This window comes from Lissotriton helveticus, chromosome 3_1 (genome assembly GCF_964261635.1).
Source record: "Lissotriton helveticus chromosome 3_1, aLisHel1.1, whole genome shotgun sequence".
In the NCBI taxonomy this organism is placed as follows: Eukaryota; Metazoa; Chordata; class Amphibia; order Caudata; family Salamandridae; genus Lissotriton; species Lissotriton helveticus.
The window spans coordinates 190,799,224-190,814,755 of record NC_136061.1 but is presented as its reverse complement, the minus strand read 5'-3'; the positions used below and the strand labels follow the sequence as shown (position 1 = coordinate 190,814,755).

Here is a 15,532-nt window from a genome sequence, read left to right as displayed (position 1 = left end):
AACTGGCGATCCACCTTTACTAAAATTCGAGTCCGACAACACGGTCGCAGCGCAAGAAATCCTCTGTGTACAAACATTTTGATTGACAATTTTGTATGGATGAATATCAGACCCTACCCTCTGAAGCAGTTCAAGAAACCCTTCTAGGTATAATCTCTTTGTTTCCCGATTATGTATGGCTGAATATCAGATCCTACCCCCAGCGGAGACGTATAGGCTGTAGAGACAACAGCGAAGTCCAGTCCAGACGAGTGGGGGGGGGGGGGGGGGGGGGGGGAAGTATCGGAAGAGCGCAACCAAGATTGGGGTTGCGGCCTGGCGCGACCTGAAAGCCCCAGGCTCGACTGGTGAGCTGCGCCCGGTCGGACCTCCAGAAATAGAATATCCAGACAACCGCATTGCATCGGGCAGAAAAGCTGTGGCCGACTTGCTCCTCAGAGGAGCAGGCGAGCGTGTCCCTGGGACGGGGGGACCAGGAAAAACAATACCTAAACTGGGAGCTGTGAAGGGCGGTGGCCGTACAGAAACTTGCCCATTTATAGAGAGGTGCCGGGGACGAACTGGGGCCAGACGGGGGCACGCCGAGGAATTTAAAACTGAGGAAACCACCGACTAGCGCAACTCACTGGCTCACCGGAGCACAATAAGTGCATAAAAGAGGGGAGCCGAGACATAGAGGAAGAAGCGCTTGTGCAGGCGCGAGACAATGGGGACGGCCCCCAATCAAGCAGAATGGCAACAGCCTGAAGGCCTATAATGTGCACATCAGCTCGGGGCAGGCTGCGATCCAGAATGATAACTCCTGGGTCACAAATGTGGTGAGGCCAAGGTCACGCTAACGCAAGGTTCTACATCTCCAACAACCATGGCGCAGGAAATAAACAGAGGAAGACGAGATCAAAAAAGAAAGAAAGATCAGGCATTCTGAGTGGGCGGCCTGGCGTGAGCGGTAGACCGGAACCCGTCAGCTTGAACCGCGGCTAAGGAAAGGAGGCAGCGGTGCCCAAAAGGCTCCTGTGGCAATAGATATTGACGTCTCTGATCCCAAGATCATTCACAAAGCCCCAGTACACAGGAATGGAACACCACCAGAGGAAAAATGAGTGCAACAAGCAGCATGTTGGGGCAGAGGTGAGACCGGTTCATTATTTGGAAATTGAGCACTAACGCCAGAGGGTGGGCGTATAATCAATCAGAGACAACAAAGGCCCAGAGAACTGGTCTACGCAGAAAAAGAGTAGTGTAAGAAGGTGCCCGGTTACTCGCCAATAGCGCAACGCAAGAACCCATCGGGGTTGAGAGGCATAGCCAGAACGCAGGAGGTGGGCTGTATTCAGTAGGACTCTCACCGCATAGCCAGAACTTAGGAGGTGGGCTGTATTCAGTAGGGCTCTCACCGGTATTCAAGACACTGGTCATAATGTCTGGTGGCAAGGGATCAAAGGGCACACTCCAGACTAAATTGGACAAATTTGCTACCCAGAAACCGGACGATTCAGACACAGCCATTAAAGGAATCTCGACGATGGAGTTGGGCTCAGTCCATGGGGACCCAACGTTAAAGGACATCATGGACACCACTGCGGGCGTGCGTACGTCTCTGGAACACAGAATGGACTCGATAACTAATGAGGTAACACTAATAAGGGTAGATCTACATAAAATGAGCGAAAAAGTCAAAGCCATGGACGTGGTCACCACAGAGTTAAGTTGCGATGCAAAATAGATGCGACAAAAAATCAAAGAGCTTCAAGCCGCACGTAAAAGGACAGAAAGCAAACTAGATGACTATGAAGGTCGGTCACGATGGATTACGTCAGAATAATCCGAGTTTCGAGAAAGCAGAAGGACAGGCAGCGGATCTCTTTGCTGAAGACCTAATCAACAATCACTTAAAACCAAAGAACTTGTCCAAATTCTTCACAGTAGAAAGAGCGCACAAGATCACAGGAAGTAGACCAAAACCGGGAGCTCCCCCGCAACCTCTTTGGCAAGACTTTTAAACTTTAGAGACCAAGACATTATACTACAAACCGCCCGTTCGGACCCCCGATCAAGTATGAAAACAGTAAAATATCGTTCTTTTCAGACTTTACTATCAATGTGCAGAGGCGAAGGTGCACTTTTTTGGCCTTCAAGAAGCAACTCAGAGATAAAGGTATCCGGTACTCAATGCTGTTTCCTGCGAAGCTCCATGTTGAAGCAGAGGGTAGGGCCTGGTTTTTTGACACCACAGAGTAAGAGGTGGATTGGCTTGAAGGATGGAGACCGGCAAGAGATCACAACTCCTGACAAGGAAAGGAGCAACCTCCAGTAAAAAAAACATCCCTTCAGGAGAGGGCGGGGAGGCTCACCAGTAAAAACGTACCTGGGGAATAGCGTAGACTGCTGGGGGACCTCCGGGTGCCGTGTCGCAGTCGGACTATGGCGATCGAGGAACGCTAAGTGACTCTATCAATATTGTTCGATTTACTTATACTGATATGTGTGTATAAAATGCATAGATGGTGGGTGCTGGGAACCCGATCCACCCCCCATTACTTACAAATAGTTTAGACTTAGGGCGACAGGCACTCTGCATGGTCGGGAATATGGGCAGTTCTGAGCCCAGAGTGTGCGGGAGCAGGGAAAGGAAAAGTTGGGTTTTGATAATTTTGTTGTATCAGTTAGATGACAAAATTACATTTCACACGACAGGTAACGGAAGGGACACAAGGGGGGGGGGTTTGTCCAGTGCCCCACACAGGCCAAGGACCAGCTCCACTACTGGGTACAATCGCCTTAACATTGAAGAAATGGTCACTGAGGTGAAGGAAATCAACAAACACAAACATGGGCTCATCAGGGGACAAAAGATTTAGGCTCCTGTCTTGGAACATAAACAGATTCGGGGACAAGCTTAAAAGAGGAATAGTACTGCAATTTATAAAACGTCATTCCCCTGAGGTGGTCCTTCTCCAAAAGACGCACTTAATTGGCAACACTTGTAAGGCCCTGGCTAGGTGGGGCTACCAACTAGTGAGAGACTCAGAGTCCACCACTGGATCTAGAGGGGTGGGCATCATGACAAAATGATCCTATTCAATGGCGATAGATCAAACGCAGACCGATGCATTGGGAAGATACACTGCAGTGTCAGGGAGCTGGGAGGGTGTAGCACTCACCATTGTGTCGGTGTATGTGCCCCCAGGCATACATGTGGCGGCGTTCAGAGATCTGCGCAATGCCATGCTACCATTCGCCAAAAGGAGGCTACACATGGGAGGAGACTTTAATTCAGTAGTATCAGGACGTCTGGACCAACATCCCCCGAGATATAAGACCCACACAGTTGATCCTCCAGAATTTCCTGGAAGCAATGGGAGTTGTAGATGCATGCCGAGTCCATCATCCCACTGAAGCACAGTACACATTCCACTCAGGGGCTCATATTAGTCTCTCCCAAATAAACTATATCCTCACCCCGGCTGGCCAGGCGGGGCACATTAAGGCAATTCAGCATTTGGCACTGGGTATATTCGACCATTCTCCAATATGGGCACATGTTGTGGTCGGGAGAGGACAGGTGGGAAGAATAGCGCCAATAAACCCCTGGTAACTGCGAATCCCAAAGGTTAAAAAGAAAATCACCCAAGAAATAGAACATTATTTTAAGGAGAATGAGGGATCGTTGGGATCAGCTCAGACACTCTGGGTGGCCTTCAAAACAGTTGCACGGGGACATGCGATATCCCAGTTTGCTGGGGCACTGTAAAGGGACGCCCCTTCCTTCCCGGGCTCAGCGCTACAGTAGGAACGCCCATACGGGCGGCATCACTAACCTGCCGCCAAAACCGGCTACCCCTCTCTCTGTCTCCCTGCAGGCGCCGACAGCATCACCGGAACACAGCGGACCGGAAGCGACCTGGATTGACCCCGGAAGCGCGCCGGCTACCGACGGACCGGAAGTGACCCCGCCTGACCCCGGAAGCTGTTCTCCAGGAACCCGGCCGGATGATAGAAAAGCCAGCGACGCCGGGGAGACAGGGTTCCCAGCGGTGGACTCGTGGCAGGAGTTGGCGAGACGCGGAGGACCGACAGCGGAGTCTGTAGGAGAGAGGACGAGGCGAGAGAAGGAGGAAGAGGAAGACGTTTGGTGCGAGGACTGGTGGCAACCTCAGGAGGCGGCTGGAAAGCGGCCGTAACTCGGATGAGAGTTACGGCGGGGCACGTGAGTAACCCGTTACCATTCTCCGTGTTTCCCCCTCCCCGTGTAGATAGTGTAATTAGTGTAAATCTGTACTGCATGCACAGAAGTCACGCACACACCACTGTATATTATAAACACCCTCCACTGTACATTATCGCCCATCCAACACCCCCTTTTTTCACCCTGTCCCTGCATCCTGTCTTATCTTTCCCGTCTTCCCCTGCCCTACCGCCCTCCCTCACGGTCTATTTCCGCCCTCACACTCCCGGTGCCGGTGTCAGTCGACCAAGTTCCGCGTCTATTGGAACTAACTGCCCTGTGTCTCTTTCCATTATCTCCGAGGGACGCCCAAGACCCGCAACCCGGAAGAAGCACACCAGCCCTGCTGTGGACATCCTGCTTGTGTTCTCGCCTGCGGACCCTCCTCACTAGGAACCATCCCGACCCACAAGGACTGTGTCTAACCACCGCGCCCAAGAGTTTGACTTTGTTATACTTAATAAAACTCAAGCTAACCATAGCACAATACCTCCGGCCTCCACGCCTGTTATTCCGGCCCGCACACCCCCACACTCCACAAGTGGTGTCAGAAGTGGGATCGCCAGGAAGTATGGAGGCCGCCGTCAAACAGCTGGCAGAAGGCCAGGAACTGCTCGGCAAGCTGATGGAGCGGTTCCTCAAAACCGCCGAAGACGACCGGGGACAGTTGCACGACGTCCTGAAGGGGCAGGGCACGGCCCAGGACCAAGCACTAGAGAAGCTAACGACCGTCATGGGACAGCAAAGACCCATGGCCTCTCTTCCCTCTGTAGTCCTGCAAAAATATGTGGCTGGCGAGGATCCCGACTTTTTTTTCACCAATTTTGAACGCCTCGCACAGGCCGCTGCCTGGCCCGCGGATCGTTGGGGTCATTATCTCGGTCCCCTGCTGACCGGTGAATTGCAAGCAGCATATCAGCAAGCAAACATACAGGGACAAACCCCATATGCTGACATCAAGAAGTGCATATTGGAACGTCTGGGAATAGACGATGAAACATACAGGGTGCGGCTCCGTCAGGCCAAGGAGGGACCGCAAGAAAATCCCAGGGCGTTGTCATACCGTATACAAGACTTGGCCGACCGATGGCTAAAGCCGGAGTCTTCCAGCAAGGCAGAAATAATGTCCAAGATATACCTCGAACAATACCTAGCTTCCCTGCATCCCACCACACAGAAGTGGGTCCGCCAACACGCCCGGTTGACTCTCGACAGCGCTGTCGAAATAGCCAGTGCCTACAATCGAGCCCAGGAATCCCAGCGGGCGAAGGAAGAACACCCCACCCACCTAACCCGTGGCAACCCTCTCCGACCAACAAGACCCCCTCCGGTGGTCCGGAAACCAGAGCCAGCCCCTTTGATGCCCTACCCTGTCATACCGAGACCACCACATCCGGGTCCACAATGTTATCACTGTGGTGGATACGGGCACATAGCCCGCATATGCCCCCAGAAGGAGGAACCCATGGAGATAGGAGTAACCAGGAATTATGTGTGTCTCACCACAGAAACAACCCCTCCACCCTTCCGATGTCCGGTACAAATCGAAGGTCACAGAATGATGGCGCTCGCAGACACAGGGTGTCGCCATAGTGTTCTACGTCCACAAGAACTACCCCATGCAGTGGGACCCGTGACAGGATCGGTGGCCATCAGGTGCGTCCACGGAGACACGAAAAGCTATCCAACGGCACAAGTACGGGTGCAGCATCCAACCGACTCAGGAACCCTGCTGACAGTCGGGTTGATACCCAACTTACCCGAACAGGCTATTCTGGGGAGCGACTACAGCGGTCTACCTCTTCTCCTACAGGACACCACAGAGTCCCTGAAGAAATGGTGGGCGGAGGCCCCATTCTCCCATGACACCCCTGCTTCATGGGAGAATCACAAACCCCTAAAGACCAAAGCCCAGAGAAAAAAAGAGAAGAGGGGATTCGCCCTGGCCTGCCCCATACAGGTAGACCCTCATCCGTGGGAAACCGACCGAGAATTCCGTGCAACTCAGCAAGAGGATCCCGTACTGCAGGAAGCCTGGGGTCGTGCGCTACCCAACGAAGACCCCTTACAAGTAGGTCCTCACTTCTTCATAAGGAATGGACTTTTGTATCGGAAGGGGGGAACCCAGGCTCCCTCTCAATTGGTTATCCCGGGGTTGTTTCAAGAGAAGGTGCTGTTTCTGGCACACAGCCATCTGCTGGGAGGACATTTCAGTGACGTAAAGACGGGAGAGGCGATTTTGGAGAAGTTTTACTGGCCAGGCGTGTATGCCCAGATCAAACGTTACTGTCGGGAATGCCCGGTGTGCCAAAAGACCAGCCGGTACCGGCCACCGCAGGCACCCCTCCAACCCCTCCCTCTGATTGATGTCCCCTTCACCAGGGTCGGTATGGACATTATAGGCCCCCTGTTACCCTCCAAAAGCGGCTGTAGGTATGCCTTGGTGCTAGTGGATTACGCCACGCGATTCCCGGAAGCGGTGCCTCTCCGTCAACCAACCACCCAGAACATTGCTAAGGCTCTCCTTTCCATTTTTTCTAGGGTGGGCTTTCCACGGGAGATCTTGACCGATCAAGGCACGCCCTTTGTCTCCTCTCTTATGCGCCAAGTCTGTTCTACTCTGGGGATTAAACAGATAAGGACTTCCGCCTACCACCCCCAGACTGACGGCTTGGTGGAACGTTATAACGCCACGCTAAAGACCACCTTGAAAAAACTTTTGGGCCTCGAAAGCAGAAGGTGGGAGGAGATGCTTCCGTTGGCCCTCTTTGCCATTCGGTGCAAAGCACAAAGCAGCACGGGTTATTCGCCCTACGAACTGCTGTATGGTCGGCCCCCCGGACTCTTTTAGACATGGCTCGGGAGGCCTGGGAAGCCGAGCCAGACCGGACCCGTCCTCTCCCCGAATATGTCAACAACCTGAAAACGCATTTAGGTGAAATCAGAGAGATTGTAAGACAGAACCTGCTGGCCGCCCAAACCTCACAAAAACAACAATACGACAAGGGAACCAAACCCCGGTCCTTCGTTCCCGGGGACCTAGTACTGTTGCTCCTTCCTTCCTCGGACCATAAGTTACTGGGGAAATGGCAGGGTCCGTTCACGGTCACAAGACAAGTGACTCCGGTCACGTACGAAGTCCAAACGGATGTCAACCGGGGGTCCGCCCAAATATACCACATCAACCTCTTAAAGAAATGGGAGGGGCCCGTCCCGTTTTGTCTGGTGTTAGCCCCCTCCCGTTTGAGTGCTGCTATGATGAAGGGTTATCGGAGTGCATGAAACAGGACCTGTGCCAGTCATTGTCACCAGTGCAAGCAGTGTTTTCAACCTTGCCAGGACACACCACGGTAGTGGAGCACGCCATCCATACGGAACCCGGGAGAGTGGTCAGACAACGACCATACCGTATCCCGGAAGCCCGAAGGGCTATCATAAAAGAGGAAACCAATCAGATGCTGAGAATGGGCATCATAGAGCCCTCCTGCAGCAGCTGGAACTCGCCCATCGTCTTGGTCCCAAAACCCGATGGCTCCACCAGATTTTGTATTGACTTCAGGGAGGTGAACAAGATCTCAGCCTTCGACTCATACCCCCTTCCACGTGTCGACGAGATGGTCGAACGCATCGGCAGGGCCAAATATATAAGTACCCTTGATCTCTGCAAGGGATACTGGCAGATCCCCTTGAGAGCAGAAGACAAGCACAAGACCGCCTTTTCCACCCCCGAGGGCTTGTTCCAGTTTAAAGTTATGCCCTTCGGCCTTCACGGCGCCCCGGCGACATTTCAAAGGGCCATGAACCAGGTCCTACAACCCCACTCCCGCTACTCAGGCGCTTACCTAGACGACATAGTCATTTATAGCGATACCTGGGAACAACACCTGTCCCATGTGCGGTCGATTGTCACCTCCCTAGGGACCGCCGGCTTCACCATCAACCCCGCCAAGACCACATTGGCGGCCCAGAGTGTGAAGTATTTAGGGTACCTGCTAGGTGAGGGGCACATCCGTCCACAGGACAGTAAGATCAAGGTTATCCAAGCCATACCTTTTCCCCAAACCCGTAGAGACCTCCGTGCCTTCCTGGGGATGTTGGGTTACTACAGGAGGTTTATTCCCAACTTCTCCCATACAGCAGCCCCCCTGACGGATCTCCTGAAGAAAACAACGAAAACAGAAGAAATCCTCAAACACCCAACCCCCATGTTGTTGCATGCCTTTCACCTCCTCAAACGTTCCCTAATAACCGAGCCTGTACTGATGAGTCCAGACTATACACAGCCCTTCATACTGCAAACCGACGCGTCTGACCAGGGTTTGGGGGCGGTGCTGTCCCAAAAAGACGCAGAGGGAGCTGAAAAACCTATCCTATACCTCAGTAGGAAACTGTTTCCCCGAGAGAACAACTATTCAGTGATTGAAAAGGAGGCACTCGCCATTAAATGGGCAGTAGAAAGCCTCCGATATTACCTGGAGGGGCGGGAATTCATACTATACACAGATCACGCCCCTCTGGAATGGATGGCAAGGAACCGGGGTAATAATGATCGGGTACTCAGGTGGTTTCTCTCTCTCCAACCCTATCGCTTTCGAACACTGCACCGAAAAGGGCGAGACCAGGGAAATGCAGACTACCTCTCCCGGTATCCCCCTTCCCCAACCCCTACAAGAAACAATCCCAGGGAAAGGGGATGTAAAGGGACGCCCCTTCCTTCCCGGGCTCAGCGCTACAGTAGGAACGCCCATACGGGCGGCATCACTAACCTGCCGCCAAAACCGGCTACCCCTCTCTCTGTCTCCCTGCAGGCGCCGACAGCATCACCGGAACACAGCGGACCGGAAGCGACCTGGATTGACCCCGGAAGCGCGCCGGCTACCGACGGACCGGAAGTGACCCCGCCTGACCCCGGAAGCTGTTCTCCAGGAACCCGGCCGGATGATAGAAAAGCCAGCGACGCCGGGGAGACAGGGTTCCCAGCGGTGGACTCGTGGCAGGAGTTGGCGAGACGCGGAGGACCGACAGCGGAGTCTGTAGGAGAGAGGACGAGGCGAGAGAAGGAGGAAGAGGAAGACGTTTGGTGCGAGGACTGGTGGCAACCTCAGGAGGCGGCTGGAAAGCGGCCGTAACTCGGATGAGAGTTACGGCGGGGCACGTGAGTAACCCGTTACCATTCTCCGTGTTTCCCCCTCCCCGTGTAGATAGTGTAATTAGTGTAAATCTGTACTGCATGCACAGAAGTCACGCACACACCACTGTATATTATAAACACCCTCCACTGTACATTATCGCCCATCCAACTCCCCCTTTTTTCACCCTGTCCCTGCATCCTGTCTTATCTTTCCCGTCTTCCCCTGCCCTACCGCCCTCCCTCACGGTCTATTTCCGCCCTCACACTCCCGGTGCCGGTGTCAGTCGACCAAGTTCCGCGTCTATTGGAACTAACTGCCCTGTGTCTCTTTCCATTATCTCCGAGGGACGCCCAAGACCCGCAACCCGGAAGAAGCACACCAGCCCTGCTGTGGACATCCTGCTTGTGTTCTCGCCTGCGGACCCTCCTCACTAGGAACCATCCCGACCCACAAGGACTGTGTCTAACCACCGCGCCCAAGAGTTTGACTTTGTTATACTTAATAAAACTCAAGCTAACCATAGCACAATACCTCCGGCCTCCACGCCTGTTATTCCGGCCCGCACACCCCCACACTCCACAGGCACGTAAGGAGAAAAACGCAGATCTTGTCAGATGAGGAAATCCTGCAACTAGAAGGGGACCTAACGAGAACTGGGATGCAGGACATGACATACATTCTCATCCTTAAGAAAGAAGAATATAGAAGCTTGGCTACAGACATTGCAAAAACGTTACGTTGAGATATACTCGGTAGAGTACACAAGCTCGGCAACAGAGCTGGGAAATTGATGGCATGGCTTGATAGAAGGGAACATGCAAACCGCCTAGTTACAGAGCTACTAGTAGACACTGGAGAAACTCTTTCAGATACACAGGAAATAGCAGACGAATTTGCGAAACACTATCGGCTAATATATGAATCTTATGCTATTCGACATGAGGAAGAATTGAGGGCCCTATTGTCGGAAATTATACTCCCGATGCTATCAAAAGATGATATGGCATTACTGGAAAGTGACCTCATGAATAATGAGGCCTCCAATCCGGAAAGGCGATGGGTCTGAATGGCCTCCCAATTGAGTTATAAAAATTAAAATCCGACAAAATCGCCCCTTACCTTAAAACCAGGTATGAGGGAGGAGAGCCGAGAGAAGGGCTAGTTTCCTCAAGAGAATAGCCACACTGGTCATCATACATAAAGAAGGCCAACTCAAAAACAAATGCTCCTCATGTCGACCCATCTCTTTGTTGAATGCCGAGGTCAAAATATTAGCACAATTGTTGGCCTCCCGTCTGATCCAGGTCATCTCTGGATTGGTTCACCCTGACCAATCGGGCTTTATGCCGTCCAGGAACACATCACTAAATCCTCGCCAACTTCACGGGGTCATGGGAAGGGTGGACAGTTTGAGAGAAGATAGGGTGGTGGTATCCTTAGATGCCACCATGGCGTTTGATACCATTGAGTGGCCCTACCTTTTTGCCGTCCTGGAAAAACTTGGATTTGGCCCCAACTTCACCAGTTGGGTACAACTCTTATACACTGACCCATTGGTTCAAGTAGTCGTGAATAACAAAAAATTAGACGTCTTTTCCCTTTACAGTGGGACCCGACAAAGCTGCCACTTGTCACCACTGCTATTTGCATTGACACTGGAACCCCTAGCAGCATGGATCCGTAAAGACCCCATTATCAGGGGCTTAAGATGGTCAGAGGAGTGGGAAGACCGTATCTCCCTTTACGCAGATGATATTTTGTTGTATTTGGTGTCACCTGGGAGATCGATACACAGGGTTCTTAATATATTCACAAATTCTGGCACATATTCGGGTTATACTATTAAATGGATGACATCACTTATATTTGTACTGAGGGGGAGCTTTCCTCCCCTGCCCAAGGGTTGCAGGTGGAGGAAGCCATCTGCCACCGCTACAGTGGCTAAGAAACGACGTAGAACACTGGAAGACTCTCCCTCCATCATTATTAGGTAGAGTGGCACTGTTTAAAACGATGTCTTTACCACACTTCTTATATGTCGTGCACAACTCACCTAATCCTGTGCCCACAATTTACTTTGTGGCCATAGAAACTGAACAGAGGGCGCTACTTTGGGTTAATGGTCCGCCTTGAATATCGTTCCCAAAGCTAGTGAGAGGGTAGTATGATGGCAGAATTGTGCTCCCGGATATTAAGAAATATTATTGGGCCGCCCGGTTGGCGGCCATCAACCATTATACTCACCGACCTCAAGATGACCCAGGATATAAAATGGACAGATGGCTCTTACCGGGGGAACTTATGTAAGGGCACTTTATTCAAGGCCCACAAAACCACAACTGACGGGACCCACGAGACACTCTGTTCAAGTGTGGCATATGGCTCATAGATGGACAAACAAAATTACACAAGCCATCCCACTGTGGGTCTCAGAAGAACTGGGTTCACTAAGGAAGACTAAAGACTTCAATAGTTGGGATATTATAGGAATATCTCGGGTGGGCGATTCATGGAGAAAAGGGAAAGTAATATCCTTTTCGCTTCTGCAACACAAATATGAATTGGCAAATACAGAAAGATTTAGGTACCTACAGGTGTGGCATGCTCTGCAAGCAGATATCCCAAGTGGATGGACACCCCCCTGAGGCCTCGCCGCTGGAGGATAGACTCTTTGACAAATATATGCCTAAAAAAGCAATATCAATGACATACCTAAAATTGATTAACCACTCCCCAGGCCCCCCTTCCACAACTCCGTAGAAAATGGGAAAATGAATTATCGGAGCTAGAAGATGATGACTGGCTAGAGGCATTGGCCTCACCCAGAGAAGTCGCAATTTCTTCCAGACTAAAATTTGTACAGTTAAAAATTCTACACAGAATATAATTCTCAGGGCCTGCACTTGTTAAGATGGGGTACAGGGAAGACTCTAGCTGCAGGTGGCAGTGTGGCCTGGAAGGCACGTTTCTACATATAATGTTGGAGTGTACCCACATCAGTGGGTTTTGGAAAGAAGTATTCCAGAGTATGGAGGAAACTCTGGGAGTGAGTCTTGTGCCTGAGGCAAACACGTGCCTGATAAATATATGGTCGCCACCAGACCTAGGCAGCAGAGAGAAAACAAGGGCAACGTTGGGTCAGATGGTTGCCAAGCAGAACATTGCAAGAATGTGGGGGGCGGAGAGGGTACCAACAGTAAATGAATGGAAGAAAGACATGGATTGGTGCATGTTCAGGGAACAAACTGTATGTATCCAGGGGCTACCCAAAAGAATGGACACACATATGCGGCAAATGGAATGAATATAGAGAGAATAGTTGTGCTCCACCCTTTCTTCCTCCCCCGCATTCCCTTGAGGAGCCAGAGACTTCCGAAAAAAGTGACAGACTGACCCATTAATGTACCAAGCACTGAGTGAGAAACTGTGTTTCCCAAACTATGATTGTCGTAGACTCAGTGCACAAATTATGTGATGTTTATAATGTAATTAAGCTGTCATCAATTGAGCAGCACCCAGCGCTCTCTTCCCTCGCAGCCATGGTACTCTTCCACTCTTAGGGATCTGAAACATGGCTGCAAAAGGTTGGAGCGCTGCTGGCGACAGAACTATGGTGCGTCTGCCAAGGTGGCCCTGCGATTAGTACAGAGAGAATTTTACACAGCCATTAGAAAGGCTAAGAGCGATTACTTCACTGGGAGGATTATGCTGGCCTTGAATAATAGCAAGGAAATCTTCGCAATTGTGCGGAGTTTTCTTTCCCCCTGTGCGGAACAAAGCACACTACCCATATCTAACGAGTGGTGTGAAGAGCTCTCGTCCTTTTTCATTGACAAAATTGCCAAGATTCAAGTGAGTGTAGGCTCTGTAGCTAGGCACAATGAGATCCCCTCCTTGAATCCCCTGTTAATTCCTCGAGTAGGTTCTGTTGTGTTTTCATCTTTCCTACCCACCACAGAGGCGGATGTACTGGCCCTCTTGCAGGCCCTCAAGTCTGGTTCCTCAGCAGACCCCTGCCCTGCGCAAGTCCTAGCGGGTGTAGCTGAGGTAGTCTGCCCAGCAGTAGTGGATTTGGTCAATTCCTCACTTCAGTTGGGATACGTTCCTACTAAATGGAAACGTGCTAAACTTCTTCCCCTCCTGAAGAAACCTACCCATGACCCCCTGCAGCCGGCTAACTATCGACCGATCTCACTGCTCCCTGCACTTGCTAAGGTATGTGAAAAGGTGGTCTTCCAGCAGCTTGAGGCTTTCGTTGAGTCCTTCGGGGGCTCTCCGCCCAGCACAGTCAGGCTTCAGATCTTCCTACAGCACAGAGACTGCCCTGGTGGAGATGTCGGAGGCTATCAGAGAGTGTCTAGACGGGGGCGGCAGAGCTGCCCTGATCTTACTTGACCTCTCTGCCGCCTTCAATACGGTGCCCCACCAGAGGCTTCTTGACAGACTATCTGCTGTAGGAATTTCGGGTCTGGTCTGGCAATGGATTAAATCCTTTCTGGACTCTCGCTCTCAACAGGTCCGCATGGCCCCATGTTCCTCATCGGTCAGGAATTTGGAGACAGGGCTGCCAAAGGGATCGAACCTTAGCCCCCTTCTCTTTAATATCTACCTGACGCCACTTGTCTACCTGGCCGAGGAATTGGGGGCTAAGGTGATCGCGTACGCAGGTGATACGCAGTTACTCTTTACCTGGAATGATGCTACCTTGAACACCGACAGGGCACAACTATGCTTAGCCTCGGTTTTTCAATGGTTGGCCGAGGCTTCCCTCAAATGCAATGAGGATAAGTCGGAGGTTCATCTCTACGGCCAGTTTCTGGAGGACTTTAGGACTCGTGTGTGGCCTCTGGGCTTTCCCTGCCCGGTTCCTAAATCAGGGCCAGCTAAGAATCTGGGTATCTGGTTTAGCGAGGACCACAGCTTCTCCGATCATATAAAAAAGCTCACGGGTATTTGTTTCGGGACCCTCAAAATGCCCAGGAAGTTTTTTCCCCTGCTCCCGAGGGCGGCGAAAGAGATGGTAACCCGCGCCCTGATTGTTTCAAGACTTGATTATGCCAATGCTTTGTTTCTGGGGCTGCCAGCCTATTTGCTGCACAGGCTTCAAATTCTTCAAAATGCTGCAGCTAAGCTCCTTTTCAATGCCCCAACGCGTTCTAGTGCGCGTCTGTACCTACGGGAACTGCACTGGCTTCCGGTAGTACAGAGGGTGCAGTTTAAAGCACTTACATTGGCCCACAGAGCGCTACATGGACTGTGCCCCATTTACCTTAGGAAGCGTTTTGCCTTCTACGTCCCTAAACGCCTCTTGCGCTCAGCGGCACAACTCCGGATGGTGGTCCCTCGCTTCCGCAGAGTTCGATTGGGAGGCAAATCTCTTTCGGTCAAAGCGGCGGTAGCCTGGAATTTACTCCCCGCTGATCTCCAACACATTACGGAGTTTCGGATCTTTAAGAAGCAGCTAAAAACGCACCTGTTTAGCATGATTTACTAACTCCATGCTGCCCTACTTGATCTCTTCCACGCCAGGACACTCATGAGTAACAGTGCGCGCTACAAAAACCACTATAACATAACATAACATAACATCAATATAAAGTTATATAAAAAAAATAATGAGCTTGAAATAAAAGTAGGAGTTTGAGCTTACCCGAATGAAGTCTAAGTTGTTCTCGTTGTTAAGGTTCTCCAATGAGCCTTCAATGTTTTCAAAGTACTTGAGAGTCTCTGTTATCTGTTGAGCCTGGGCTTCAATGGAGGCAATGAGGTTTGAGCTCTTCCTCGCCATGGTCTTCAGGAAGTGAGCCTCTTCATCCTCAATGTACTTGTGAAGCTCCTGGAACTCTTTCTGGATCACAAACTTGAAGGCATCAGACTCGTTCTGTAAAAAAAAAAAAACACAGTGTAAATAGCTATGATCTCTGTACTTAATATCGGTCTTCGGCTGGACTTAAATGTCCCACTCACATATTATAGCCATAGAACCCTTGAGTTAACTTGATCTGAAAGTTGAAATAGTAGAGAGACAAACGGATCTTTGAGTCTAACCTCAAATGTCCTTCTGAGAGCTATAATGTAAAGTTGCCATAATTTCTCCGATGTTTCCCTCTTAAGCAGCCAGTGTTTATATACGAAATCTTGATATTGAACACATCCCTTATGTTTTGAATTA

The 15,532-nt window shown here is 51.1% G+C and overlaps 2 protein-coding genes across 5 annotated transcripts in view; one reads left to right on the top strand and one right to left on the bottom strand.

The window, feature by feature from the left end:
* The window catches only part of FKBP6 (FKBP prolyl isomerase family member 6 (inactive)), an 875,880-nt gene that overhangs the window by 142,129 nt on the left and 718,219 nt on the right, over positions 1-15,532 (top strand). The gene's annotated exons all lie outside the window — the stretch shown is intronic.
* The window catches only part of TRIM50 (tripartite motif containing 50), a 271,952-nt gene that overhangs the window by 114,987 nt on the left and 141,433 nt on the right, over positions 1-15,532 (bottom strand). For all 4 annotated transcript variants that reach the window (XM_078679583.1, XM_078679584.1, XM_078679585.1 and 1 more), the window contains one exon: positions 15,011-15,241. In XM_078679583.1, coding sequence (XP_078535709.1) covers positions 15,011-15,241 — 231 coding nt within the window. The remainder of the gene's footprint in view (positions 1-15,010; positions 15,242-15,532) is intronic.